At 40.7% G+C, this 27064-nt stretch overlaps 4 protein-coding genes across 4 annotated transcripts; 1 reads left to right on the top strand and 3 right to left on the bottom strand.

The window, feature by feature from the left end:
- Positions 1-499: 499 nt before the first annotated feature.
- LOC102707930 (E3 ubiquitin-protein ligase SINAT5) lies at positions 500-4396 on the bottom strand. Its single transcript, XM_006647122.3, has 3 exons — positions 3869-4396; positions 1315-1701; positions 500-1119 (listed from the first exon to the last, which is right to left on the bottom strand). Exons 1-3 carry the CDS (start codon positions 4154-4156, stop codon positions 757-759), a joined length of 1038 nt encoding a protein of 345 aa, XP_006647185.1. The 5' UTR covers positions 4157-4396; the 3' UTR covers positions 500-756.
- Positions 4397-6292: 1896 nt separating this feature from the next.
- On the bottom strand, positions 6293-15172 carry LOC102708211 (CLP protease regulatory subunit CLPX1, mitochondrial). Its single transcript, XM_006647123.3, has 15 exons — positions 14576-15172; positions 14294-14355; positions 14103-14203; positions 13609-13688; positions 13079-13129; positions 12197-12271; positions 12036-12113; positions 11270-11326; positions 10374-10444; positions 10189-10288; positions 9980-10084; positions 9343-9405; positions 9114-9236; positions 7331-7486; positions 6293-6574 (listed from the first exon to the last, which is right to left on the bottom strand). The coding sequence occupies exons 1-15, from the start codon at positions 15056-15058 to the stop codon at positions 6500-6502; spliced, it is 1680 nt and encodes a 559-aa protein (XP_006647186.3). The 5' UTR covers positions 15059-15172; the 3' UTR covers positions 6293-6499.
- An 8012-nt stretch (positions 15173-23184) lies between these two features.
- Positions 23185-25791, top strand: LOC102718150 (UV-stimulated scaffold protein A homolog). Its single transcript, XM_015833371.2, has 2 exons — positions 23185-23512; positions 23585-25791. The coding sequence occupies exons 1-2, from the start codon at positions 23249-23251 to the stop codon at positions 25502-25504; spliced, it is 2184 nt and encodes a 727-aa protein (XP_015688857.1). The 5' UTR covers positions 23185-23248; the 3' UTR covers positions 25505-25791.
- Positions 25792-26176: 385 nt separating this feature from the next.
- LOC102718431 (zinc finger protein ZAT3-like) lies at positions 26177-26920 on the bottom strand. The gene has a single exon (XM_006648494.2). The coding sequence runs from the start codon at positions 26918-26920 to the stop codon at positions 26177-26179; it is 744 nt and encodes a 247-aa protein (XP_006648557.2).
- Between the last annotated feature and the right edge of the window lie 144 nt (positions 26921-27064).

Genomic DNA, 27064 nt, shown 5'->3' on the forward strand with positions numbered 1-27064 from the left:
CGCCGGCGCAGATCTCATGACACCATCGTCATCGGCATGGATCTGGTGGCCCTTGTGACAACGATGACGATGGCAGCCCTTGCGACGACGATGACAATGGCGTGAATCTTACGGGAGGGCAACTGAGATACACAGCGGGGAGACGAGGTCATCCAGTGCACACCCCTAGCGGCTCCCTCACCAAGCTCTAGGCGAGGGTGCCCGTCCCTCCGCCAAGGCGCAAGGGTCTTAGCAAATATGCTCGGTTAGCACTCTCTTTCCTCCGTGGTAGGCTGAGAGCATGCACCAAATCAAATAATCAATGCATTGTGAATGGTCTAAGTAGCAGCAATCCCCAAATCAACAGGGTGCATGTCGGCTGGGGGATGTACATACTATTAGAGACAATGAAACAGCAACCACCTCAGTTTCACCATTTCGTCATGCTCTACTGATCAACGGTTGCAAGTTACAAGGACGAAGACATAATGCCTCACATCTCAAAATGTGCACAATGCAAAGAAACAATCGTGAAATTTCTTATCATGTGAAGATCAATCAGAACCCACAAAGCTCAAGCCGTACTTTTCATGGTCCTCACACGTCAGCCCTAACTAATTTAGGGCAAGGCCACAACAGCGACGTGGAAGAGTGAAAGCAACACAAACAAATTACAGAAGAAGCACAGGGGGAGGGCACGCACAGGTGCACCACCCACACACATCAACCAAATATTTATACACCTAAAACCGAATCCTTCTCTCTTGTTATTTCAGTTCAGCTGAACAGGTTGGGAATGCAGGCTCCCGAGTCAGGATTCTGCTGTTCCTTCCAGATGCGGCCGGTGACCCGCAGTTTCAGCTCTTTCCTCTCCCCACCTGAGAAGAACAGCGCCATGTTCCGTTGGATTATGAGGCCGTCATGGCTGTCCCGAACCTTACGGTGGCTGTCCCGAATGCTGCGGGGAGTGCCCTCCCAGATCATCTTCCGCCCATTCGCGCCGACCTCGAGGCTATAGCTGTAGTTCCTGGCGTCGTTTTCGTCGCCCATAAACCGAAGGAAAGCCATGTAGACTGGCGCAACCCCAAGTTGGAAGGCCTCGAAATGCAAGCAGAAGTACTGCCCAAAACAGTGGAACACCTAAAAAAGGAAGAATGGTAGCATCAAATATTTGCTTAAATATGGATAAAAGTCTTGCAGTTAACTAAAACCGTATCAACCACATCAATATACTGAAGTAAGTTAATAGGACTAGTGCAAGTGATAGAAGGCAATAAAGACAACAAGAACTAGGAAAATAAATACAACAAAGTGCAAACAGAAGTAAACACTTACAGTTAACATCCAAGTAGCATTTTCAACCTCTCTTGGATTCGATTTAACATAGCGATGGTTGAATGTGCACCCTGAGTGCATATCAACTTTATGGTCATCTCTAAGATGAGCAACTAGGAAAGGAATATCCCCGACAACTGAGCATTCAGAACCAGCATAAGGGCAGTTGTATGGCCTGAAATTGCACTGTGATTCATGCTTGAGTTTGCTGTAGTATGGAAAGATTTCTGGGCAGCCTAGTGAATAATATTTGCAGGGTAGCTCAAGCGATTCAGCCACTTTCTCCAATGCTAGGCATCTAATATCACCAAGCTCCTGTCGGCAGGTTGGGCAGCGGTTGTGCACCCGGGTTTTGCATGTTGAACACAGAGTATGACCATTTTGGCACTGTAACATAGCAAAAGTACTAGTCAGTTACCAATGAATTATATTGAATTATAACTTATAAATACTGTATTTAGAAGAATTCACTTCATGCAGTGAACTGCTCACCATGATGTATAGTTCATTAGTTCCATCCACAAATTTCTACAATGAGAGTTATTACTTTCTAAGCAAAGAACTGGAAAAGGCATAGTTATGTATTCTAACAAATTGCTAGCTCTGTTTCACAATATAAGACTTTCCATCATTTGCTAGAATCATAATGAATCTAGACATATATGCAAATAATATACATTGATCAATAGATAAATCTAGATATAGCCAAAACATCATATAATATAAAATGGGGGAAGTATAATTAAACGTAAAGGGACAAGACAACACAGGATGAAAGATATAGAGAAAGTACCAAAAAGATTAAAAAGAAAAACATGTACTATAAATCAATGTTTTTTATTATACCATTGGTACGAAACTTGCATAAAAATGATACAGTTTGGTTTTGTGTCTAATGGCTTCATGATTCATCAAATATTATACAGTTCTGTATAAATTTGTAGGTAGGGCTTGGGATATGATTTTGTATTGTCATTTCCATATGCGATTATTTTTTTGAGAAAGATGGTTCCTTTCTGGCATAATAACATCATATTCCACATCAACTACCTGCTCTATAAGTTGTGACTAGTGAGGATGAGCCACCGAGATGATTCATCAAACACATTGAAAATTGTTCATTGGCATCTGATTATTGTGCCATATGTTTACAAAAGGACTACATGGTCATGCACAAATTATTGAATTTAGCAACAATCTACTGTGTTTGATCCTTGTCAACAGCAAATATAAGAAAGACCATTCGCTGAGATCTGCCCTTGCTAGTAGAAAGATACTTAGCCTAGCATCTAACTGGAACAGAGGAAAAGCACTAGATAATTTCAAAAGGCTCCCACAGCAACCTGGCTAGCAACACAAATGCACAATAGACAACAAATACTGCGTGCAATTGCTTTAAAAAATGGTAATATTAGTGAATAGAATGCTCCATATCCTTAATATAAGGAGTGTAATCTTCAGGTCAGTTAACAGGCTATGCCTTCGTTTAAAAATGTGATATCATATCATTATAGTCCACCAAGCAGCAATACAATTCAGACTGAATGTGGGGAAAAAAATTAATACGTGGTATTCAAGACAATACTAATTAAGAAGCTAATATGATTTCTTGAAAATAAATTTGAATTTAACAAAAAGATAATAAGCTGCACAAGAACCATACAGCAAATGAATAGCAGGTAACAAAAGAACAATTTGATCGCCTTAAACTACATGGCATTTTCCAGGTCCCAGTTCTTACCTTCCAGTTGCATAAGGGCATGCAAGCATGCATACAGCACATCCCCTAGACTACAAATAGAAATGCACTCGTTTATTGTACAAAAAAGGTTGGAAATGAACTGTTCTATAGATTATAGAACCCGAGACTTCTCTGGCATATGTGAGAGTGATCATTCTTGCGCCCTAGTGAGGCGATTTCCACTACCAAGCATCTAATACCATGAAGGGGGCTTCAAAGTAAAGACTCAGGGGATTCGCGAAGTGACGTAGCAAGGCAAAGGTAGACGAATCCCCATCGCCAAATGTTGTGCTGCACATGCTGATTCCAGACACAAGCATATATTCACAAGAGATACCAGATTCCTCTCTCTTGAAAAGAAAAAGGGGAAGAGGAACTAGCTCAGCGTAAATCGTTGGTTTCAATATGTTGTAACCTACACGGTGTTGATTAAACCAATTGCATTAAACTATATAGGAGAATGCAATGATGCCACTAGTCAATCACAACAACAAAATATGTGCTAATAATGCAAAATCGCTCAATCCTGCAAGCCCGTAACTATAACTTTTTTTGTGTAGATAGACTGCGTCGCGAATTGAAATGAGCACGCTGCAGCAACCATCGTATTTCCCTGAAATGGAGCGAGCACGCCACGTCTCGTGGCGGGGAAGGCAGTATCCATGAAACCCCACAGAGACACGCAACGAAAGATCCAGCCTTTACAGCGCCGGATCACGCAATTCCCACCCAACCGACGACGAAGACGACGACGACGACTTAGGGGTGACCGGAGAGATCTTGGAAAAAGGAAGGCAAGAACGTGTGGCGGACCTGGTGGATGGGCGGGTACATGGAGTTGGTGCAGACGGGGCACTCGAGCAGCTCGTGCACGCTCGTCGCCGGGGGCACGGCGGGGGCCCCGAGCGGCGGCGGCGCCCCGGCCCCTCCTCCCGCCGCGCCCCCTCCGCCGCCGGAGGAGACGACGACCACATTGACGGCTGCGGCGGCGGAGGAGGGCTTGACGAGGATGGGACGGGGCAGGTGGGAGACGCCGGCGTCGTCGTCGTCGTCGTCCATGCTGTCCGAGTAGGAGACGCACTCGATGCTGGCCATGTCCATGGCCGCCGCGAGCAGATCGAACCGAATCGCGCCTGGGCTCTCGTCGCCGCCGCCGGCGGGCGATCCGTGATCCGATTAGCGGGCGGCGATTGGGGGAGCTAGCTAACCCAATTGGGATTTGGAGTAGGAGAGGAAGAAGAGGAGGGGATTGTGGGCGTGGGTTTGGTGGTGGATTGCGCTGGGCGAGCTGTGATTGGGGGATTGGCTCGTTATTACGCTTGCTTCTTTTTATTTTAATTGCTTGTGCGCTTTTTTGGGGGCTCGATTTTTATAATTATAACAAAAAAAAAAGAAGAACGTGATGATGCGATGCGACGCGAGCGAGGTGGGGAAGTGGTGGTGGGCCCTACTACTAGTGGTCTGGCTCTGTAGGTTCAAATTTTAAACCGAGAATGGAGGGGGGACTCAGGGGTGTGCTGGTGGTGGCGGCGCAGTAGCAAATGCGACATGTGGCGTGAATTCATAGCCCGCGGGGCGGAGGAGCTAGTACCAGCGACTCAGCGAGTTCGGTTCGCGCGTGTCACTTTTTGACAGACAGTCTTTCTCCGTGGCATACCAACGTGCCGAGAGCCCTACAACAAGCGAGGCCTGGTTTAGTTTGAAAAAAAAATTTACAGAAACATCACATCAAAACTTTATACATATATTTGTCTATTACAAAATAAATTTCAGATTCCGGCTGAAAACCGCGAGACGAATCTTTTGAGTCTAATTAATTTATCATTAGCACATGTTGGTTACTATAGCACTTATGACTAATCACGTCCTAATTAGGCTCAGAAGATTCGTCTCACTATTTCCTTCATAACTATATAATTAGTTTTAATGTTTATATATATTTAACGCTTTATTTAGATGTTTAAAAATTCGATGTGATGTTTTTAGGAAAAGTTTTTGGAAACTAAATACCCCCTGTACCCCCCCTGAAGGTCCTTTCTTTTCTCCTCTCTGGTTGTATTTGCGCTGATAGACCCGTTGTCAGAGCATTCCTAGCGTTACATCCATCGTATCCTCTGTCTTAAAAATAGAAGATGAATAATAAAAAATTAAGCTCCAATAAAACATCTATCTCATACTTCATTTTTAAGAGCAAGTTCAATAGTATAGCTAACTACTAGCTTCAATTGATTTATAGGCAATCTAATAGCCAATTTATACAATAGGTACCTCCAAAACATTAATACATGGTCTCACATGTCATACACATATTTTATCCTGTGTGCAGCTGGCTACAAATTAGTAGCTCACCTCTCTTCTCTATCCGCTCTTATCTCTTTAAAATATGCTTATAACTAACTTATAGTCTACTATTGTACCTGCTCTAAATGTCATCCATGATAGTATATTTTTAAATGTCATCCATATTAAGAGAAAAAACTTCATATTTAGATGTTCTCACTTCATTCTCAAAAGAGATATGGAAGATGTTATATATAGATGATTTACTGAAGTACAAATAGATATGAAGAATAAAATTATTTTAAATAATCATCTGAATAAAGATATGAATAACATGAGTACTCTCACATCCTCCTACTCAACTCACGTTGCTCACACGTCATCGGAGAGCGTGGCAACAAGCCTAGCAGAGAATTACTATGAAGGCATCTAAAACTCATCGGAGAAAAAGGCAAACGATATATTTATACATAAAGTTTTACTATTAACACATAAGTCTATAAAATAAACTTTATAAAAAATTATTCTAAAATCAACTCTAAATTAAATGTTAAAATTTTAATTTTATTTTATAAATATAAGTAGGGACGATTGATCCTACTTTAAAAGCTAAAACACGAAAACATAAGTTACATACAAGCGGATAATTACCAGTACTGCCATTACACGTGGCCATCAAATCGGTACCGTGGTCAAAATTCCCAGGCCAGTAACAACCGGGCAGCCTTTTCAATGATTTTTTTTCCTTCTGGTTCTTCAAATTATAACAACTTTGATCAACATTCCTCAAATGCTTACTGGAGTACCTGCTAAAGCCGCAGTAACCATAGCAACCACAGCTGATCACTGATCAGAGTACCTGCAATATATTGTCATTATTTTGATGTTTCTCTCATCATAATGCATTGCTCGACAGCTTCCTTCCAGGAAATAAACAGGAGACGTAGAACTTCATCATAGCCATGCTAATCTATTCCCCTTTTACTTTTCCTTTTTAAAAAAATGTCACAGAAAAAGGAGGGTTTTGATCGCCAAGATAAATAACATCCCCGACATGAACCTTATACATGATGAATGTATGAGGAGGATGACTTTACATTTGAATTGGCTACAGTCACATGGCCGATAACAAGTTATATACATAATTACGCTTATCAGCAAACCCTACATGCTGGCCACTCTAGAAGGGGCTTCTGTATCAATGTCAGGTTCTCCATCCAACTTCTCCGGCCGTCGTGGCTGCAACATAACAAGTACTATCATTTAGCAGCATACAAACAATTGGAGCTAGAGAGATCACCAGAAGCACATGGGCTCGTCTAAGTAATTCAAACTACTCCTTCCAATTTGATAATTGTTGTCATTTTGGACATCATAGTCTTCTAAATCTATTTTAACTATGATTTTTCTATTAATATATATATATAAACATAAATGTTTAGTACTCTTTATGACTCATTTATACAGTCTTAGTGTCTTCAAACTAAATATTTTAGAAGTTATTAATAGTCAAAGTTTTAAAAGTTTGACCACACCCTCGTCCCGACAAGAATTATGAAATTGGAGGGAATATATAACACTATCATGATTGATGATGCAATTGTTTGCTTGTTCTCCCAAAAAGAACAAAAATGTCAATCATCGCCATTTCTTTACATTACAACTACTTGGTTTTGTCACAACTAGCGTGTAGGGGAAATGTAATGGTTGATTCTTTCTTTTATATTTTGTAATGCATGTTTCTAACAAGGGGTAACTGAAAAATAAACATGCCGATAGAAACTGCTTAATTAGCAGTCATCTCCACCCTATTTCTAGCCATTGAACATAGCAGGATTAGCATGAAATGCTGCATCCTAGAGCTGGTTCACAAATCTCAATAATAGTGCTGAACAGTCAAATCCAGATAAAAAAGGACTTTGAGCCAAGTTAACATTTGGACAAAAGCTTCAGCAGTGGTAGAATGTATAACAAAATGATAATAATGATGCTCACCGTTGATTCTTTATTATGTTCATCCAGGTAAAGGTCCAATGCTCCTTCTCCACAGAGAATCTTGGCTCCAAAACCATGCTGATTTGTTGGTCCAACAGACTCTTCGTCAACAACAACTGCATCTATTTTATCTTTTCCAGTTCGTGTTTCTGGAATCTACAAGAAATGAAGAAATAGCAGCAGAACTTTTATTTAACTTTTTTTGAAGGAGCAAGGATCCTATACAACTGAAGGACTCCATGAGTGAATGGTTTTCATGTTTTTATTTTAATTATATGAGATTGTGCTGCCAGTGTTTATAAACCTGCAAAGATAACCTCAGAGCAATATTCAATAGTTCTAGAATCATTTGGCTTCATTGGACAATCCGTCTTTTGTGTTGATGTTAGTATTACAGAAAATGGCTGCTGGTTCCAATTGCATATGCATCAAATATTGTGTTCAATTGTATTCATCATTGCAGGGTTTTACAATTAGACATATATAGGAATGTCATGTGAGCTGTAAGCTTTATGGTGAAAATCATGCAAATTTGATGGCAAATTGCATTTGTAGCTGTTACTCTGATAGATCTATTGGTCCTTTGTTTCATTTCTACACGGATGAAACTACAGTGCTGCTTGAAGGACTTCGATTACAGATGCATAATCTAGCATATACAGTTATTCTTTTATTAGGAAAAATCATTGGAGAGTATCACTTGGCCATTACTGTTTGAAGCATTTTTGCAGATGCCTGCAATTTTGCATATTGTGCTTTTTACTTGCCATTATACTGGCCTCTGCATGAGCTTGTTTGCTTTTGAACACTTGTATTTTCCATATTACTTGATGTACATGTTTAGATAATTCAGTTTTCTTAATCATAGCATATTACAATAACAAACTAACTGAATGGCATGTTTGCAAGCTCATTTCAGTTTCATGGATTATGTGTGTTGCAGTGGTGTATATATTTCTTGGAATTTTATGGTTGTACTTTTGAGAATGGAATCAATAAATATGAAACTCGCATATCCGTTAATAGATGGTATTTGGTCAACTACTGTGGGTTGTGTAATTTTAGATATTCTAAAGAGCATGTTATAGTATAGATGATATTTCACTACGCAGTTTGAAAATATAAACATAATTATGTGCTTCGTTTTATTTCAGGATCAGAGCGTACCTTGCACATGCACAGTTACTAGTTAGGATAGTTAAAACAACAGAACTTTTGGCATATCAAAGCTGAACAGAACCAATTCAACAATGTAATGGAACAAACTGGCAACCAAAAACGTAACTCAATACAAGATGATTTTGCTACATTTGGTTCCCTGTGTAGTAAAATATATGTGCCACCTAATTTGAAGGTTTACCCTTCTGTAGATTTAACATTCAAACACACAGAGAATCACAAGGCAAGAATTTTAGCTTATGGTGGAAATAATATGGCATTATGGCTACATTTCCTTAATAAATTCGTGGTTGGATATCTAGGGCATTGTGCATTGTTTTTGGTTCCTTTATAGGGTATGTCTCTAAACCAGTCATGACTCATTAATTCAACCAATTAAATACTGCTTGTGATTTGATTTGAATCAAAAACAAATGACTCGCTTTGTATCATTCTTTTTTGTAGATTCAATGGTAGGTTACCCTACAAAGCTAGAACTGAATAATAGTATAATACAAAAAAACAGTATTCCAGGATCACAATGCTGTTCCAAATTGATATTCCTAGAATGCTAGAAAACCCCAATTGAAGATTTTCAGCACAGCAGGAAGGGAAGAATATATACCTCATACATTGCTTCAGTCAATATACTTTCTAATATGGACCTTAAACCTCGAGCTCCGGTGTTCTTCGCTATTGCTCTTTTGGAGATGAGACGTAAAGCCTTCTCAGTAAAATGCAGCTTGACCTACAAAACAATGATGCAATATGAGAAACTACTAAATGGTTATACTTCAGAATATTATGACTGTAAACAGCGTTCTAAAATTTGTGAGAATGCAACATCCACTTACATCATTCATTTCAAACAACTTTGTGTACTGCCTGCCTAGGGCATTCTTTGGTTTTGTAAGAACCTGCAGTGAACAAATATGTTTAGAAAGATCAATTAATCCATCTATCTAGGACCTAGAATGCTTAAAAAAGTACAAGGAAGTAACACTTGAATGTTGCTATGTCTTAGTATACATCGCATTTCATATAGATAATGCCTAATGGAGCATATAAGCAATGTTTTTCAAAATCAACCTGTATGAACAATGTGCAAAGCTTTTGCGGCCATACGACAAACATAAAGTAACCGTATTTTGGTAATACCACATATAACAGAGACCACTGGCTAGTAACATAAGTATGTCTCACCAACTGAAAAATATGGTAGCATGCAAGCCAATTTTTGTTTGTAGCAGATGATGGCACATATTACCCAAAACTTATGGTTGAGTTAATAAAAAAAAATATGCAAGACACCGCAAACCAATTTGAACATACTACTAATAAATGCTTATAATGTATGCAGAAACCTTGAAGAAAATTAGGATAGACAATAAAAATTTGAGTGTGACTGAAACGATAATAAACTGAAGAAACATATGCCCTTTAACAGAAAGAATAATTAAGGAGACAATACATGCAAGAAAAGCAAGTTACCTCAACAAGTTGGTCTTCACTAAGGGAAGATAGACTAACAAGAATGGGAAATCTACCAACAAATTCTGGGATCAATCCATATGCAATGAGATCACCACTTTCAACCTGCATATATTTCGACAAAATAAGAACCTAAAATAGTTTAAAAGGAATCTAACATGCAAGCACACCAAATACAACTACATATATTCTTCTACTTAATCACTCACTGATTCGAGTAACGAAGATGTGATCTCAGCATTTATGACACCCCCAGTTCGCATATTTGAACGAATTGGTGCTTGGAAACCAATGGAAGAATCATGCCTCCTGTCAAAGATTCAGGTGAAACCTAAAGTAAGAAAACTTGAAAAACTTTTCAGGTAAAACATAAATGATGCAGGATATTTGAAACCTTTCAGAAATAGTCTTCTCCAAATCAACAAAAGCACCACCACAAATGAAGAGAATGTTTTTCGTATCAATCTGCAATGCAATACAAAAGAAAACAACATAAGATCATATTGAATAATTAAACAAGAACAAATTAATGGTTCGAGTAGTGCAAAAGCCAACTGGTTGAAACCATGTTAGGTGCATAAATAATATATTGGTTAACATGACACAGCTAAGCCTAAAGCGGCAATTACTATTTTTATTGCTCCTATGGTGGCCAAGGCATTGCTATAAAAGGTGTTTATAGAATTAAAGTGAACAATAGTAATAAAAAATAGTATCTTTGTTTCAAAGTGGAGATCAGGAGGTATCAGAAAACAAATGATCGGTTTTTAGATAACAAATTATTTTTTTGATCAAAGACAACAAATTATTCAACTCAGGGAGTTGACAATCTTCTACTAAATCCATGGAACAAGGCCCTGTTTGTTTCCACTCAAGATTATTATAATCTGGATTATTAAGAATGATCTAAAACAAACAGATAGATTATTGTGATAACTTATTATAATCTATAAGCTAGATTACTATAATCTGATAAGCACCTCCATAGGTGTTTTTTTCAGATTATTGGTTGGATAAAGACCCACTGCCCTTACCCCCAAAATAGTTGAGGGCATTCCAGACTTTAGCCATGCAAACCCAGTAATCTAGCCTATCCAATAATCTGATAAACAAACAGATTATAGCTTATTCTCCTCCAGCTTATTGTAATCCAGCTTATAGTAATCTAGCTTAATAATCTAGCTTACAATAATCCTAAGTGGAAACAAACAGGGCCTAAAACATAGCTGATCTGGTGTCAGACAATTATGAAACAGAAAAGCAAAATGACAAAAATGGCTTATAGGATACCTGGATATTGTCACCCCTTGGATGCCTTCTAGCCCCTTTCTCAGGAACACTAACAACCTATCTTGACAGCATAAAAACAATTGTAAGATCAATAATTAAATATCGTCATGCATCATCAATTTTTTTAAAAAAATACTAGAGAAAATCAAAGCGTACTACCCATGAAAAATTAGCATGGTAGACATTTATTTTTTTTAGGAGATTAATCTATACCTATCAGCACAAATTAAAGGAAAGAGAAGCTTTATGAGCTCTACAAAACAGCCAAAGAGCGCAACAAAACCCTTTAAATAGAATTCAGGTTATTCCATTTGAATTAAAAATATATTGATACTGGCACTCGCAATAGATTTTACATGATCAGAAGTAAATAAGTTACTGTCTCAGTGGTTTGTACAAAATAATGTATTTTGCAGGTCGCAACCATGCATACATGCTGGAAAATCAAAAGGCAGTAGGCTATCAATAAAATATGCAGTACATAGTCCATGATAACAAAAGATTATGAAGCCACCAATAAATTTTAGCAGCTAGGTAGAGCATATAACTAAAAAATAGCCTTGATCAACTCATGCACTACTAGCAAAGCATAGCAACAAACAACTTTGTGCACGTGGTTAAGTTATGTCATTCGCATTCTAAGTTAGCAATCCATCTGAACTAAGATTTGGCATCACCAAGCTGTCAAATGTCCTGACTGACTGTTCCTTGAGTAGAAATTGGGGTGTAGGAACAAATTGGAAACAACAAAGAACAACAAGCTCACCGTTCCCTCAAGCATTTTTAGCAGTGCTTGTTGAACACCTTCACCTGAAACATCTCTACTAAGGTTGATACTTTCAGCCTGCAAGACCCTAAAAACTTCAAAAATACAACCAATAGATATATGATGACTTGACTATAGGTTCATAGTTCCAATATCAGTACCTTCTTTGTTATTTTATCAACTTCATCAATATAGACAATCCCTTGCTGAGCAGCAGATACATCAAAATCAGCAGCCTGGGGATTCAAAGAGAACAAGTTCTATGAATTAAAAGGGTATAGAATGCTACCAGCAGAAATGGTAGAAATAAATTTCAAACTCACTGTCAGTGTTTCTGTAATGAACTTAATGAAGCACTACTAGAAAGAGCATTTAAGATAAATCTAAGCTTCCTCCACATAAAATATCAGAAGATCATCTATGCTTAGTTGCTTACTAAAGAAGTCTTTACCCCAGGTCCAACACATAAGCCCGAATAGATAGTAGCTAGATGTTACAGCACACATGAAATCTTGCTTGGAGCCTCCGAGAACTAAAAGGGCATAAATATCTTATATTCTTATCTGAGTAGTGAAATATTTAGTTCTATGGTCTATAAGAAAACATAGTTAGAATTTTCATGAATGAATGTCATTACAGATCTTCCCAACTATCATAACTGCCAATGTTCAAAAACAGCTCATATCCAAATTTCTTACAGTTCCCAGATTTTTTCAGGTTCAGGGGGGCCTTGTTTAACTCTCTGTGTCCCATAAGAGCTCATGACTTGGAGGCAAATTCAAATGCCACATATGGGTTATCTTCACTTCGAAATATCAAATAGTTATAGTGGCTTTCAAGATGTTGAGTTTTTAATTCTTCGCATATTTAGGCACTCGACTAGAGAACAAGGGAGATACATTATTCTAATGGTTTAACATTTGCACTAATGGTAGAAGAAAAAACATGAGGTTCTCCAAGCAACTATCACCAAATATAGTAAGTATAAAGGAAAGACAATAGGCCACGATGTCAGTGGCTCAGAGCAACGAAATTAACCATACCGCTAGGAGCTTATACAGGATAGATTCAACATCCTCACCAACATATCCAGCCTACAAAATGGAGATATATGGTTAAAGAAAAGGTGAACTCCAGAGCAACAGTATAAGCACTTATTAAATCAAGCTACTATACAGCACTCTCAAACAAAAGCATTGCATTTTTCAGAATATGATAAAGTACTAAATGAAAAATGAGCCACTTAAGAACACATTACCAGTAACAAAAGTAATGGCACAACAAAAATAATATTTAGAACATATATACGGCTATGAGTATACTAAGCACTTTATGGCCAACAAAAATAATCAAAACCTCTACAAGACAAGAGTTATATAAAAAATAAACATTAAGTACATATCACATGGATCCAACTGTCATATGGTCACTGCAGCACCCTTTTTTTTCTAACTTCATGGTATTACTCTCCCTTACAGTAAAGCAGAACAGGAATGGAAAAAATTGGATGCCATATTAGGAAAAGAGAAAAATGCAAAGTTAATGTTTGATAAATAAAGATAATTCATCTAACCTGAGTGAGGGTTGTTGCATCAGCTATAACAAATGGCACATTAACAAACCTTGCAAGGGTTTTTGCCAGCAATGTTTTCCCTGACTTTGGGAAAAGATTTTAGAATCATATAAGTAAAGCATTCATGTCATAAGAAATAAATAATATCTACCATCATTTTATTCATCGCATAAAAAAAAGATCTGCATGAGAGAGAGATAAAGTGCATATATAGTACTATTGCATGGTCTGTAAAATAAAGTGAGAGTTTAAATGGTAAACCAACCATAAATACTGCTATATTAAGAAAATTACAAATGTGAGGCTCATCTGTTGGTAATTTGGTGCGATCAGAAGTGCTTGTACAATACAGTAATGTTTATACGATAGCATTATTAGTAATATGCATGCCTACTATTGATCATCAAAATCATGTTTAGACAAGATTTTTTTTACTCCGTGTTACAAATATTGCAGCATACAGAACTAATATAATGAATGATCAGAGCATGTACCCGAGCCAGTCGGACCCATCACAAGGATGTTGCTTTTCTCAAGCTCCACTCCATCAGTATCACTCGAGCAAGAATCGGTTTCACTACAATCTCCAGCAGACCTACAGTCCACATTTGTAATCGACTTTACCACATGACACTACCCACGCAGCAGCTCTAGCCAAAACTGATATTTACAAAACACCACCAACCTGCTGGAGAGTAAATCGCAATGTATCCTTTTATAGTGGTTATAAACTGCTACGGACAGCACCTGCCAAAAGGCAAAACAAGTTTATTGTTACCGGACAAAGCAAACAAGATCATTACTATCAGATAGGTATAAACAGCAAAAACCTAACTTACAACAACAAAACTAGAGTAAGAAATGCCGTTTGGCACAAACTACTATTGCCCACCCACAAACCTAATCCAGCTCCACTCGGAGACTTGGAATGGAAAGCACCAAAAAACACTCAAACACAAAACTTCACCTTCTTGGCGCGCTCCTGGCCGATGACGAACTTATCGAGCCCGCGGCAAATCTCCTTGGGCGTGGGGAACCGGCGCCCCAAGTTGGAACCACCCCACCCCGCACCACCCCCCTCGTTCCCATCAGACCCATCCCCACCACCGCCACCCGCCGCAACCCTAACCACATCGATCCTCCCAACTTCCGCCCCGCGCGCGCCGGCCTCCCCGGGCTGCCGCCAGATCTCCGGTGGCTCTCCGCCTCCATCCGACGCCCCGGCCCCGCGCTCGGCGATCACGTCCCGCAGCGGAGGCGCCGCGACAGCGCGGGGCAACGACGCCTGCTGCTGCTGCTGCTGCTGGCGCCGGCGGAAGTACGCCCAGGGGCGGCGTAGCCCGGGGCTCTGGCCCTGCTCCTCGGCGGCGGCGGCGCGGCCGGCGTGGATGCGGCGGGCGGCCGTGACCGCGACGGCGGCGGCGCGGGAGCGGGCGGCGGCGGCGGACATGGTGGGCGTTCCGTGCGGGGGAAGAGAAGCCGGGGGTGCGTAGGAAATAAAAATATCTGTGGAACTTTGGAGGAGTGTTTGTTGCTTGTTGGGATGGTTGGCACGGTAGCTATCCTTTTCCTTGCACGTCTGCAACGACCCAACGATGTGTTTATATAGAGTACTGTTAGTAATCACTGTTGACCAAGGTGACTATCATTAATTATTAGAGATAATTGCATATTTGCTGATGGTTTAAAATGTTACTGTAAAATTATTATTGAAAAATTGTAAAATTGTCACTAAAAAACTATAAAAAATATCACTAAAACTGTCATTTAAGTGGCATCCTTACAATTTAGAAAAAAAAACGGTGGCAAATTTATAAAAGCCCCTAATTATTATTAGTGTGCTAAATATAGTGTGGTGCTTCATTGCTGATTATTACTACTCTGGAGTGGGATATAACTGTTGTTCAGCGTCATAGTTCCGCTATTTGTGCTAAGTGTAGTGTTGTACTTTATTACTGTTTATGCCTATTTTAGGGTAGCCAATGACAAAATCTCTATGTCATAAACTTCTCTAAAAACCTGTGAGAATTTACTGTTGTATGATCTATAAAATGGGCTAGAAACTAGAAGATGAGCAACCTAGTTTTTTCGTATTCTAAGAATCTAGTTTTTTGTCAGTCATTTCATAGAATTTTAAACTTCACATACAAGATATATCCTTTTATAGTAATAATAGTAATTAAAATAGTTTATAGGTAAAACTTTTTCCTACATATATTATTATCGTTCTAAAAGCAAATGTTATAAAATAAACTATAATTAAAACCCTAAAATTAACTTCAAAATTAAGATTAAAAATAAAGTTTACCTTATGCTTATATGATGTTGCCAAAACAATGACACCCGTTGTTTGTGCCTCTCTAAATATCTATTTGACTAGCTTAAAAACATTAGTTTGTCTTTCGTTCCAACGGCTTCTCAATTATCCTCTCCAATGTGACATTGTGGGTTCCACTTGTTAGTGTAGGATCAAGATGTCAACTGAAGGGGTGATTCGGTGATCTAATCAAAACTAATCTTAAGTTGTTAGGTTTGGTGAGGAGAAAGAACTAATTATTCCCTCTGTTCCATGTTATAAGACTTTCTTGTATTACCTAGATTCATATGTGTACTAATGAATTTAGACATATATATTTATAGACGGATGAATCTAGATAAACCTAGAAAGTCTTATAATATGAAAAGGATGGAGTAATTAACTAGATTAAGTTTTGTAATCCTAGGGTGACAATGGCTAAGTAATCTCTATGAAAGTAAGTTGCAAAAAAGTAAATGCAATAAGTAAAGCAGATAAGAGATGTTTTTTCACCTGAGGTTCGGAAACTCGTCGGTTTTCTACTCTTCATTGAGGCGAACCCAACTTCACCATTCGAACCGTGCCTCCAACCCCTTCGTCAAGGGATGAGCAACGCGGGAAACATCCTCGAAGTGGCTTTCTGAAGCCTCAATCACTAGTAGTAGGCTGGTAGCTCTTCCTCCACTCTAGAGGTGGTGAACTCCAAACCACACACAAACACACTGGCCTCCTCCACATTCTTCTCAGAGAGGTCACCGGGCTTCTCATCCAAACTGTCTAGAAGGCAGCAATCTCCTAGAGTAACAAATAACAATCCTCGTATGGAGATGATCAAGTGTCACACTAGCTCAATCAATGATAAAATGCATTAGTTCTTGGCTAAAACTACCCTCAATCACCCACAAATGCAAAGTAATGCTAAAATGGTGTTAGAGTGAATGGTAGGGCTCAAGTCAATTGAATGAGATGCCAAGAGGAGTCCCTTGTTGCTGGCATAGGGGTATTTATACTCCCCCCACCCCCCCACACACACAAACTAGTTGTTGGGATAAAAATACCCCAACTCAGTTGCATTCTGATATGACTGTCATGGGATGGCTGGTCAGATCGGGCACTAGTGCAATGGTTCAAAAGATAGAAGTTGACGGGTAGAGTGTTATGGGACAGTCGATCAGACCACCCTTGGTTTCTGTTTGCATGGAGTTGGCTTCGATCAAACCAAAATCCTTATGACAACTTTGTATTGTCAGGCCAGAGGAGGCAGGTCAGCAGACGGTTGGCTAGTCTGACCGACTGTTCCGTGTGTAGTCTTGTTTTTTTAAGACGTGTGTAGTCTTGTAAAAGAAATTGGTGCAGGTGGCAATTAATCTTGCATTCCACCTGCTCCCTCTGTAAAATTTGTAAATTAGTTCTTGAACTTCTTAATAAAAAAACGATCAAGTATAAATAGATAGTTACATATAAAATCAAACTAGTTAGCACCCCACGCTTTACCACAATATATATATATGTTAAAAATCACATGAATAATGGTAAATAAAAGAAATAAATAACTAAATCACATACATTTTGATGTACGTTGGACATCAAATGAAAAGTTGCAAGGTACTAGGCTAGAGGCATATTATAAAAAAAATAACCTGATTGGTGGTTGAAACGAAAAAAGAAAAAAAAGAAATCAATGACCTTGGCAACTCGGTACTGCTCAAAAACCGTCTCTACAGCCGAACCAATAAAAACCTAATGAATCAGATGGTTTTTTGGTGAACCAGTGAACCACGGCAATTTCGAAGAATGGAACCAATTTTAAATTTGTCATATGGCGGTATGACATTATTAATGTATTATGTTACCATTATTATTATTTGATGTTATAATGGCTATGTAATAATAGATATAACAATTTACTTATGCATATTTTTACCAATTTATAATGATTTTATATTAAAAATAATATAAATAAAATATTATATAGATAAATAAATGAGTAATAGTTAACGGGTGAGTCAGTGAATCAACCGATGAAACGTTGAACAGACGACCAAAGCGGATCAACCTCGACCCAATCTAGTTTTTTATACTATAGCTGGAGGCTAGATCAAGATAGAGGACCAATAGCTATTATGCATGGCGATGGACAGATCGTATAGTGAAAATAAACAAACTGTAGTTGCTCCCAGCGGTACTAAGGCTGGGTTTAGATCCCAAAATTTTTTGGATTGAAGGTCACATCGACGCGTATGATTATACATTTGAGGTATTAAATATAGTTTAATTTCAAAACAAATTTTAGATTTCGCTTGGAAACCGTGAAACAAATTTTTTGAGACTAATTAATCCGTCATTAGAATATGTTAGTTACTGTAGCACTTATGGCTAATCATGTACTAGTTAGGCTCAAAAGATTTATATCACGATTTTCTTCATAATTGTGTAATTAGTTTTAATGTTCATATATATTTAATGATTTATTTAGGTGTCCAAATATTCGATGTGATATTTTTGGAAAAACCTAAGAGGTGGCAAGTAACATGTGTAGTAGGGATATAAAGGGAAGTTTTCACCGAGAATAAAGATTCTATAGGATCGAGGTGAATATTGAATAGAACAAAAGGATAGTAGCATATTTTATTTATTTTAGGTAATACTCTGATGTATTATTTATTCGTAGCAAAATTAGGTAGTCTTGTTAAATCACTACATGGTGCTACTAGCTGGATTTATAAACTAAACTAGATGCAATATTCTCAAAATAACCACGGTTTAATCTAACTAGACCCTAGCTTCTTTAATAAGAAAAAGTTACTGATGTTTCAAATTTTTCTTTCACTGAAAATAGTGAAAGGTTTATATTTCTACATCATGGATGGCCCACATAAGTTCTTCTAGACTTAAATCTAGTATTAGTACCTCTTCTTCCAGAAGCACGAGTGTGAGTGTGTAACCATCCATAGTAAAGCACTCTACTCGATTTTCTTTTTCTCATCCACTCGAAACTATTATAACCAGTAGCATCACATCGTAGCCAACTTTCCTCTATGTGGGCTTTGTCACATTCCCGCTTTTATCAAGTCGAGAATATTTATATCCACATCAAGGATATTAGCCATCCGTTTTGAGGAGGTAAGCAATTGGTGGGAGAGAGTGTTTGATCTCATTTTTCAGCTTGTAATCTTAATTATATAGTTTCATCAATTGCTTCTGCTTATTCTTATAAGCTAAAATTTAAATTTTTAACCTTAAATTTGGTATATATATTTTGGGGGTTTTTATCGTAGTTTATTATTCAACCTTAGTTTTTAGACAACTAAGAGCATGTATATAAAAACTTTATTTATAAATTATTATTCATTTACAAATATGACATTTGGTTTATTTTGAAAAAAGCTAAACAATCGCTCCCATAAAATAATCTAAATAAAAAACTAGATTATTGTAACATTCTAGTAATCTGATAAGCTTGTTTAAGAATTTTGCTTCATACTATTGGGTGGCTAAATACTCATTACCCTTGGTTGCTTTAAACTTACTTCAGCCTATATTATGAGCCATATACAACCATGGACTTGTTTGAGGAACTTTAGATTCTGAGAAACAGCTGCTTGGTAGCGAGCTTCTGAGAATCTGGAAAAACTCATAAACCCATCTTTTCCAGATTATGGATTCTTAGTTCATTTTTCATAATCGGTAACTCAGAAGTTGTGGACCGTTTGGGGCAGCTTTTGGCAGAAGCAGCTTCTGGAAAAAACTGCAGCTGAGAGAAGCTCCCCAAAACAGGCCCCATGTAACCGTCCATAATGTGGTTACTACTTATTCGAGGTAAAATAAACCGTAGAGAGATGTTAAAGGCAATCAATCAGTTATCTCTATCATTTTTATTGCTACAGGTACTGAATCTTCTACTGAACTCTTACCAAAATTATCTTAATCATTTGATTTAACTACACAAGAGTTATAAAAGTCAATATATGTACTTCGCAGCATGACATCAATGTTAGCAATAATTTAGTTAGACATATATATTTAGCAAGTATAACCTTTTTCTTAAAATGTGCAACCATTTGTCCTCCTCCCCTACTCTCGTACCAAACCACTAGACCATAAATAAGCGGTTGGTTTAAACTCCACTACTCTTATTTAAAATCAAAAGCAAACTGTTGGTTAAAATTCCTGTATGAACCTTCTATGGATTTGTCCGTAATTATATTGGTCCATTACCATGTAATGGATATATTACTATTAAAGGATAAAGAGCCAGTGTAACAATTGCATGGAGTAACACATTAACCAAAATGATTGTTTATCTTGCTGTTTAGATTGATATACCACATATCCGATCATTAATAAATGATGTTTTGGACGAATAAATTAACTTTGAAGAAATATCGTTATATTTTTTTATAAATGTAGTGAAACGTAAAGAAGTTTAGCTTATAGTAAACTCAAAGCGATTTTATAATATAAAATAGTGGGAGTTTATGTCTTGGCTAAAGTATTTTGTCCAAACGAGATATACTTAAAAAAATAAAAATAGAGGAAGTATATATTATGTAGCCACTCAACCCACACCTTCAATTTGTAATTGATATCACATTTCTTCTCAACGAATAGAGTTCTCCTTTTATTGAAAAAAAGACCATCTAAACTCTTCATATAATGTGGTGTTATGCTAGCCTAAAAGTACCAACCGGCATAGACTAGAGGTCATAGTATTAACTGTGAATATTGTACCAGTGCCATGATACATCATCTAGTACACACAGGATAATTCAAATCAGATTAACAAAACTTTATTACAACGCTAGGGTATGGTTCATAAGTTCTACCGCACATAGAATCAAGATGTTGACTAGAGGATGGTGAATAAACGATTTAAAAATTAAACGACACTTAATCAAAACTAACCTAAGTTGCTAGACTTGATGAAAGACAAGGAACACTAAGCAACTAAGTTTAGTTTTGCAAGCAACTAAGTTTAGTTTTGCAAGCCTATGGTGATATGGGCTCAAGTGTATCTCTATGAAATAAACTAACACTTTTAATTTATGTTTTGTAATCCTGGGGTGATATGAATTCAAGTATGTCTCTATGAAAGTAAATTACATAATAGTAAACGAGACAAGAGACAAGGAATTTTTCACCCGAGGTTCGAAAACTCGTCGGTTTCCTAATCCCCGTTGAGGCGACTCCAATTTCACCACTCAAACCACGAAACCACCACAAGCCCCCTTTGTCAAGGGGTGGGCAAGGTGGGAGTCAACCCTCAAAGTGGACTACCCAAGCCTCGATGACTTGGGATAGTTCTTCCTTCACTGTGAAGGTGGCGAACTCTAAACCACTCACAACCAATGCCGTGTATCCTCCACAAACTTCTTGGAGAGATCACCGGACAATACCTACACAAGCCGTCTAGGAGACGACAACCTCTAAGTGTAACAAGCAACAACCCGACTCGAAGATGATCAAGTGTCACACTAGCTCTAGAATGAAGCAATGCACTTGACTCTTGGCTAAACAACCCTCAAACACACCTAATGGATAAACACAAGCACCAGAGAGTGTACAAGGGGTGTATGCAAATGAAGCAAGTGCCAAGAGAGCTCCTTTAATACTGGTGGGAAAGTATTTATACCCCCACACATCAAAACTAGCCATTGGGAGTGAAATCCCCAATTCAGTGTACTGCCAGTTAGACCGTAGTTACATGGCCGGTCAGACCGGGTAGCTGTGTAACGCCTAGAAAGCTAGCCGTTACCAGCCAATTATTGACCCCCCTGGCTGATTAGACCGCAGTTGGGTGGCTGGTTAGACCGGCTTAGGCTCGGCCAGATCGCCATCAGCTCAGTTTGACCAAAATTGGCTATGGCGACTCTGTATCAGCATTTCTAGGAGAAAAAAATCCCACTGACCATGGGTCGGTCAGACCGGCCTCTAAGCCTCAGTCGGACTGGTAAAGGTCAAAGCAACAGATTTTTTTGTGAAGTTGTTGACGCTGAAAATAATTAACAACGTATCACACACGAAGTCCTGTGAATCACTTCCTAGAACGTTCCAGTGCAGGACCTAAATTCTTAGAAACCGAGCGTGCTAGTCAGTTTGATCATGTAACTGACAAGATATAACATGGAAAAGCTATTAAACCTAAACTGCCATCGGTCGGACATCCGACACCGTTTCAGGACTCTAGCCGATGAGCTAGACGATCGGCTTTACATGAATTTCATGATAACAGATAAAAATTATGCCCTACCAACTGAATTATGAGTAGGGTAATCGCCAAACAACTCAATCAACTAACTGATCTCAAAAGATCGAACTTAACCAAGACAGTTTGAAGATCAATCAACTGATCGGACCGCTCTGGTGCTTATCATACACACAGCCAGCAGCCGATAGGAGACTAATCACGGAGTTCGAAGTAAACTAGACTGCTATGATAATTACTAACACAAAACAATAACAACTAAACACACACATGCTCACGCTAGACTAGAAGATCGGACCAAACCAAGACAGTTCAGATCTAAACATAACCATACACGAACACGGTAAAATATTGCAATGTATGAGCAATCAAATACCAAACTAGTGTAATTCTTCAGTCTATCTACTAATCTTAGCCGATCGGACAAGCTTCTATAGCTAGATCGGACTAAACTTATATAGATCAGACCAAATCGAGGTAGTATGCAGCCAAGTAGCGATATCACCATAGAAAACATGAAGATCGGTACTTTTAATAAATAAACCGATGAATTACTCGAGATAATGTTAGCTAGAACTCCAGTAATAAGCCCTCACGAGTACTTGATCTAATCTAACAATACGAATCCAGTCAACTAAATTGATCGGACCAAAATCAAGTTGAATAAACTCATATTGACAGATCAAATAAAGAACTCCCAAGAGCTTAATCGAGAACTTGTCACTACTGCAAACCAGAATAGAATCAAGTAATAACAAAACTCAGGTAGGCCGTCGACCAGCTAGGCAGGATGAGTAAAGGCTAGGTTATAAAGTTGATGTCCTTTTCCAAGAAAAAGCTAGCTTAAATCACAATGCTATACGTATATGAACTTAAAACAAAATCTTATTAACAAAGTTATCAACCGTGATTCAATTAGTTACAAGCCATACCAAATCGCAGATGAAGAATCAATAGTATGATGTAACACATGATCGAAAGGTTAAAACTAGCCACAAACAAACCGACCTGGACACGATCGATCCATCCTGGCCCCACAGGTCAGAGAGCCAATTAACATGAACCATCGCGGCGACCTCCCCGCCAACAAATCGCAACACGGCACCGGGCACCGCTTCCTCTGCCGTCCGTCGCCGGCGATGCCGCGCCCCACCGCCTCGTCCTCCAGCCGCCCTCCGCCGGCACCGGCGCAGGAAGGGGAGCTAGGCTCGAGCCGCGCCTCCTCCTCCTCCTCGGCGGATTCCTCCATCGCGTCCCTCATCGACCGCGCCACATCCACCACCGACCCCTCCGTCGACCCGGCCCTCCTCCGCGCCATCAAGTCCGCCGCCCGCGCCTCCGACGGCGCCATCCGCGACGCCTTCCGCGTCCTCCTCTCCCTCATGTCCAAGCCCCACGCCCACGTGAGTAAGCTCCCCGACGAATTCATCCCCTCCTTCGCCCAAACCCTAACACCGCTCAACCTCGCTGTGCAGGTGCGGCTTCTCGCCTTCGCCATCACCGACGAGCTCTTCATGCGCTCGAAGCTCTTCCGCTCCCTGCTGGCCGACGTGCTGGACGGCTTCCTCCCGCTCGTCGTCGGCTTCCGCCGCGCCCACCCGCTCCCGCCGCCCGCCGCCTCCGCGAACGTGCTCCGCAAGGCCGCCGTCCAGGCGCTCGAGCGCTGGCACCACCTGTTCGGGGCGCACTACCGCCAGCTCCGCCTCGCCGTCGAGTACCTCAAGGAGTCCGCCCGGGTCCAGTTCCCTGGCCTCCGTCCCGCCGTTGAGGCTCGTGCTGCGCGGGAGGCTCGCACCCAGGAGATCTTAACTGCAAAGGTCGAACAGCTGCGCCAAAACCTGGCCGCAATCAAGGCTGAAATCCGCTCCACGGTTGATGAGATTCGCAATGGGTTAGATATCATCCGCATCGAGAGTGAAAAATTTGACAATCATGCAAACGATGAGAATGAGGAGCAGGAAATTGCCTCTTTGGCGATGCGTACTATCAGGATGGCTTCTTTGATGGCTGGGGAGTGGGTTCATGAGACTCAGGAGAATGAAGCAGTTTTTGATGCATTGAGGGAGTCATATCGGCTCCTTGTGTCAAAGCATTTGGTCACAGTTCAGGAATGGATATCTGTGCTGGTTAGGGTCAATCTTGCAGATAATCGTTTTAGAGATTCTGCTTTGAAGGAACTCATTGATGTTAAGAATGAAATACAGGCGGTGAGAAATCGGTGTAGTGAGATTGGTCTCAATCTTGACAATGTCCATAGGCGGAAGGGTGTTCAGGAGGAAGAGGATGATGGCTTTTGGGTTGAGGGGAATATTGAGGCTCGTAGTCCTGCTAGAGTTGATACCAGCACAGATGTTGCAAGTAGCAGCAAGGATACTAGAAAGGGAAAGATGCCAGTGGGTGGAGCAATTTCTGATAATGGCAAGGCACCTAACGTTGGCAATAGGTCCCGAAAGTTGGATCCAGAGATGGCAAAGCTGCATGCTGAAGCCCCTGTGCTGCCATGGAGCTCTGTCTTGGATCGTTGGGGTTCCAATGGGGATGCACATGTAAACCAAAGGGGGCTTGAGTTCGAGAGCCATTGGGGGAGGGTGGATAATGATGCTGTTATACCTGCTGCAAAGATTGCAGAGTTAAATGTTCATAGTTCAATATATAAAGAAGATCCAGTTGAGATCCTACCTTGTCGCGCACCTCTGAAGAAAGGAGGCCTTTGCCAGAGAAGAGATCTCAAGGTATGCCCATTTCATGGGCCTATTGTCCCACGAGATGCAGAAGGAAATCCAATTGCTCAGAGTGATGGCCATTGTGATGAAGAAGGAAATCCAATTGGCCAAACTTCTGGCTGTTATGATGCAGCAGTAAGTCCTACTGAGCAGAATGAAGACAGTTCTGATGCAAGAGAGAATATGATTAAGCCAGAGGGAAGCAGTGATGGTGAATATATGCATGACTCCTCTCCTTCAAGAATGGCGAACAGAAATAGTGACGTTAGCGACAGCGAGGTAGCTCCTGATCCCAGAAAAATTACAGGGGAGCAGTTGGCGAGACAGGCAGTGCAGAATGTCCGGAAAAGAGATAGGGATGACAAAGCACGGGAAAGAGCCCAACGTGCAAGAATTCGTCAGCATAATCAAGATGTTTTGCGGGAAGCGGCTCTTGCTTCAACCTCGCACTCAGCGGCAGCCTATGACCTCCCTCCATCAACAGTGGCTCGACGAGGACGCCGTGGTAAGACAAAGGCACCAACACTGGCATCAATGCTGAAGAAGAAAGTCACTTCCAAAGATAGGATTGCGGAGAGGCTTCTGAATGCTCGAGCTAGGGATGCGACAATAAGAGAAGTTTCACATAGCGAAGATATGAGCTACAGAGAAGCATTCCCAAATCAATGGTAGTGGAAGAAGCCTTTTTGTTTTTGCTGAATGGTTGCTTATTCGTCACGATAAGAATGAATCAAATATTCTTCATTCACAGTTTTCAGTTGATGACAGGGGTTCTTGAGTTGCCTAGATACAAAATCAAATTGTAGGTATTTGTTGTGAAGTTCAGTTTTTTGTATAGTAGATTGAGTAAGTTTATTGTATTTCTTTGGCACGCTTACTTTCCTCATTTGTAATTATATGTATCACTCCTTGCTACTGGATTACGAACTATATACCGAGGCTGCAGTTCAAACTGTGTTTTTTTTTTCAAAGATCTGAGTAATATGGAGGCTTTATTGGTTCAAGTTGCTGGTGTGTAATTTACCCTTTTGGCACAGAAACAAGCTCATATTATTATTACACTACACATGTAACACGTTATTTTCACACATTAATAATACATACATATCCACTTACATTCATAGGAACACCTACAACATAGTTGCTAGTAAGTACATCTACAGATATAACATGGTTGCTACGTAAGTACATCAGACTCAGAGATAGACAGAAACATGTTCAGAAAGATTAGAAAACGCTCTTTCTGAAGCAGCAAACCATGCAACAAGTGTACATCTACACATCATTACATTCACATTTGTTAACCTATGGTGGTGTGTATATATATATATATATATGCAAGCCCTAAGTGAGCAATCCCAGCTTCAAATCCAGCGTGTCGTTCAGGCCGCAGTCTTGGAGGTTCTTCTGCGGCAATGGCGGCGGCAGGTTGAGGTCCAGCGCGGTGGCGTTCTTCGCCGCCGGCGATGAGGCCGACGTGGTACTGCTGCCGGCGGTAGCCACGGCGCAGGAACGATCCCAGTGGCAGCGCTTGTGCCCGCCCAGCGCCTGGCCGCTCGCGAAGCCGAGGTGGCAGACGGCGCACTTGTGGTCGTCGCAGCTTTGTGGCGGATGATGTGGAGCAGCGGCGGTGGCGGCGAGGCGCCTTTTGGCCTTGCCCTTCCTGGCGCTGGTGGGGGCGGGGCGCGCGCCAGACAGCATGAGGAGGCCGGCGGCGACCTCCCGCTCCTTGAGCGTGAATTGGCTGGACGCGCCGGCGTTAGACGACGGCAACGACGCGCCTCCTCCGCCACCGGGGGGCGTGATCCCGCGCCACTGGCGCTCGGGGTGGCATCGCATGTGGCCGAACAGCGCCTTCCACGAGAGGAACCGCCTCCCGCACTCGGTGCACGGCGGCGCCTCCCCGGTCGGCGAGCACTTGGCCCGCGCCAGCGTCCTCGGCGAGGCGCCGGCCGGCACGACGAGCGGCGGGGGCCGAGCCGCCGCCGGCAGCGCCAGCGTGAGCGTGGTGTCGTCATGCTGCTGCGCCGGTGGCATCGTCGGCGGCGCAGGCCGCGACGGCGGAGGAGGGGAAGGGGAGCACGCCATGGAGGGGAGGAGAGGAGAGGGGGGGGGGGGGGGGGGGGGGGAGGCTTGGGAGTGGAAGTTGTTTGCGCGGGGGGTGGTGGTGGAGGTTAACGGGGCGGGGCGGGGCGGGGGCTCGTGGAGGAGGAACCGCTCTCGCTGTTGCTG

The sequence above is a fragment of the Oryza brachyantha genome, chromosome 2, assembly GCF_000231095.2.
Source record: "Oryza brachyantha chromosome 2, ObraRS2, whole genome shotgun sequence".
Taxonomy (NCBI): Eukaryota; Viridiplantae; Streptophyta; class Magnoliopsida; order Poales; family Poaceae; genus Oryza; species Oryza brachyantha.

What these genes read in the sequence shown, in the direction of transcription:
- LOC102707930 (XM_006647122.3), bottom strand. Translation starts at nt 4,156, where the DNA reads ATGGACATGGCCAGCATCGAGTGCGTCTCCTACTCGGACAGCATGGAC. An exon ending in TGTACCCGCCCATCCACCAG is followed by an intron (nt 1,702 to 3,868) that starts GTCCGCCACACG and finishes GCTATGTTACAG; the next exon opens with TGCCAAAATGGTCATACTCT. An exon ending in ATGCTACTTGGATGTTAACT is followed by an intron (nt 1,120 to 1,314) that starts GTAAGTGTTTAC and finishes TTCCTTTTTTAG; the next exon opens with GTGTTCCACTGTTTTGGGCA.
- LOC102708211 (XM_006647123.3), bottom strand. Translation starts at nt 15,058, where the DNA reads ATGTCCGCCGCCGCCGCCCGCTCCCGCGCCGCCGCCGTCGCGGTCACG. An exon ending in ATGCAACAACCCTCACTCAG is followed by an intron (nt 13,130 to 13,608) that starts GTTAGATGAATT and finishes TCCATTTTGTAG; the next exon opens with GCTGGATATGTTGGTGAGGA. An exon ending in GTGAAGACCAACTTGTTGAG is followed by an intron (nt 9,406 to 9,979) that starts GTAACTTGCTTT and finishes TGTTCACTGCAG; the next exon opens with GTTCTTACAAAACCAAAGAA.
- LOC102718150 (XM_015833371.2), top strand. Translation starts at nt 23,249, where the DNA reads ATGCCGCGCCCCACCGCCTCGTCCTCCAGCCGCCCTCCGCCGGCACCG. An exon ending in TGTCCAAGCCCCACGCCCAC is followed by an intron (nt 23,513 to 23,584) that starts GTGAGTAAGCTC and finishes CTCGCTGTGCAG; the next exon opens with GTGCGGCTTCTCGCCTTCGC.
- LOC102718431 (XM_006648494.2), bottom strand. Translation starts at nt 26,920, where the DNA reads ATGGCGTGCTCCCCTTCCCCTCCTCCGCCGTCGCGGCCTGCGCCGCCG.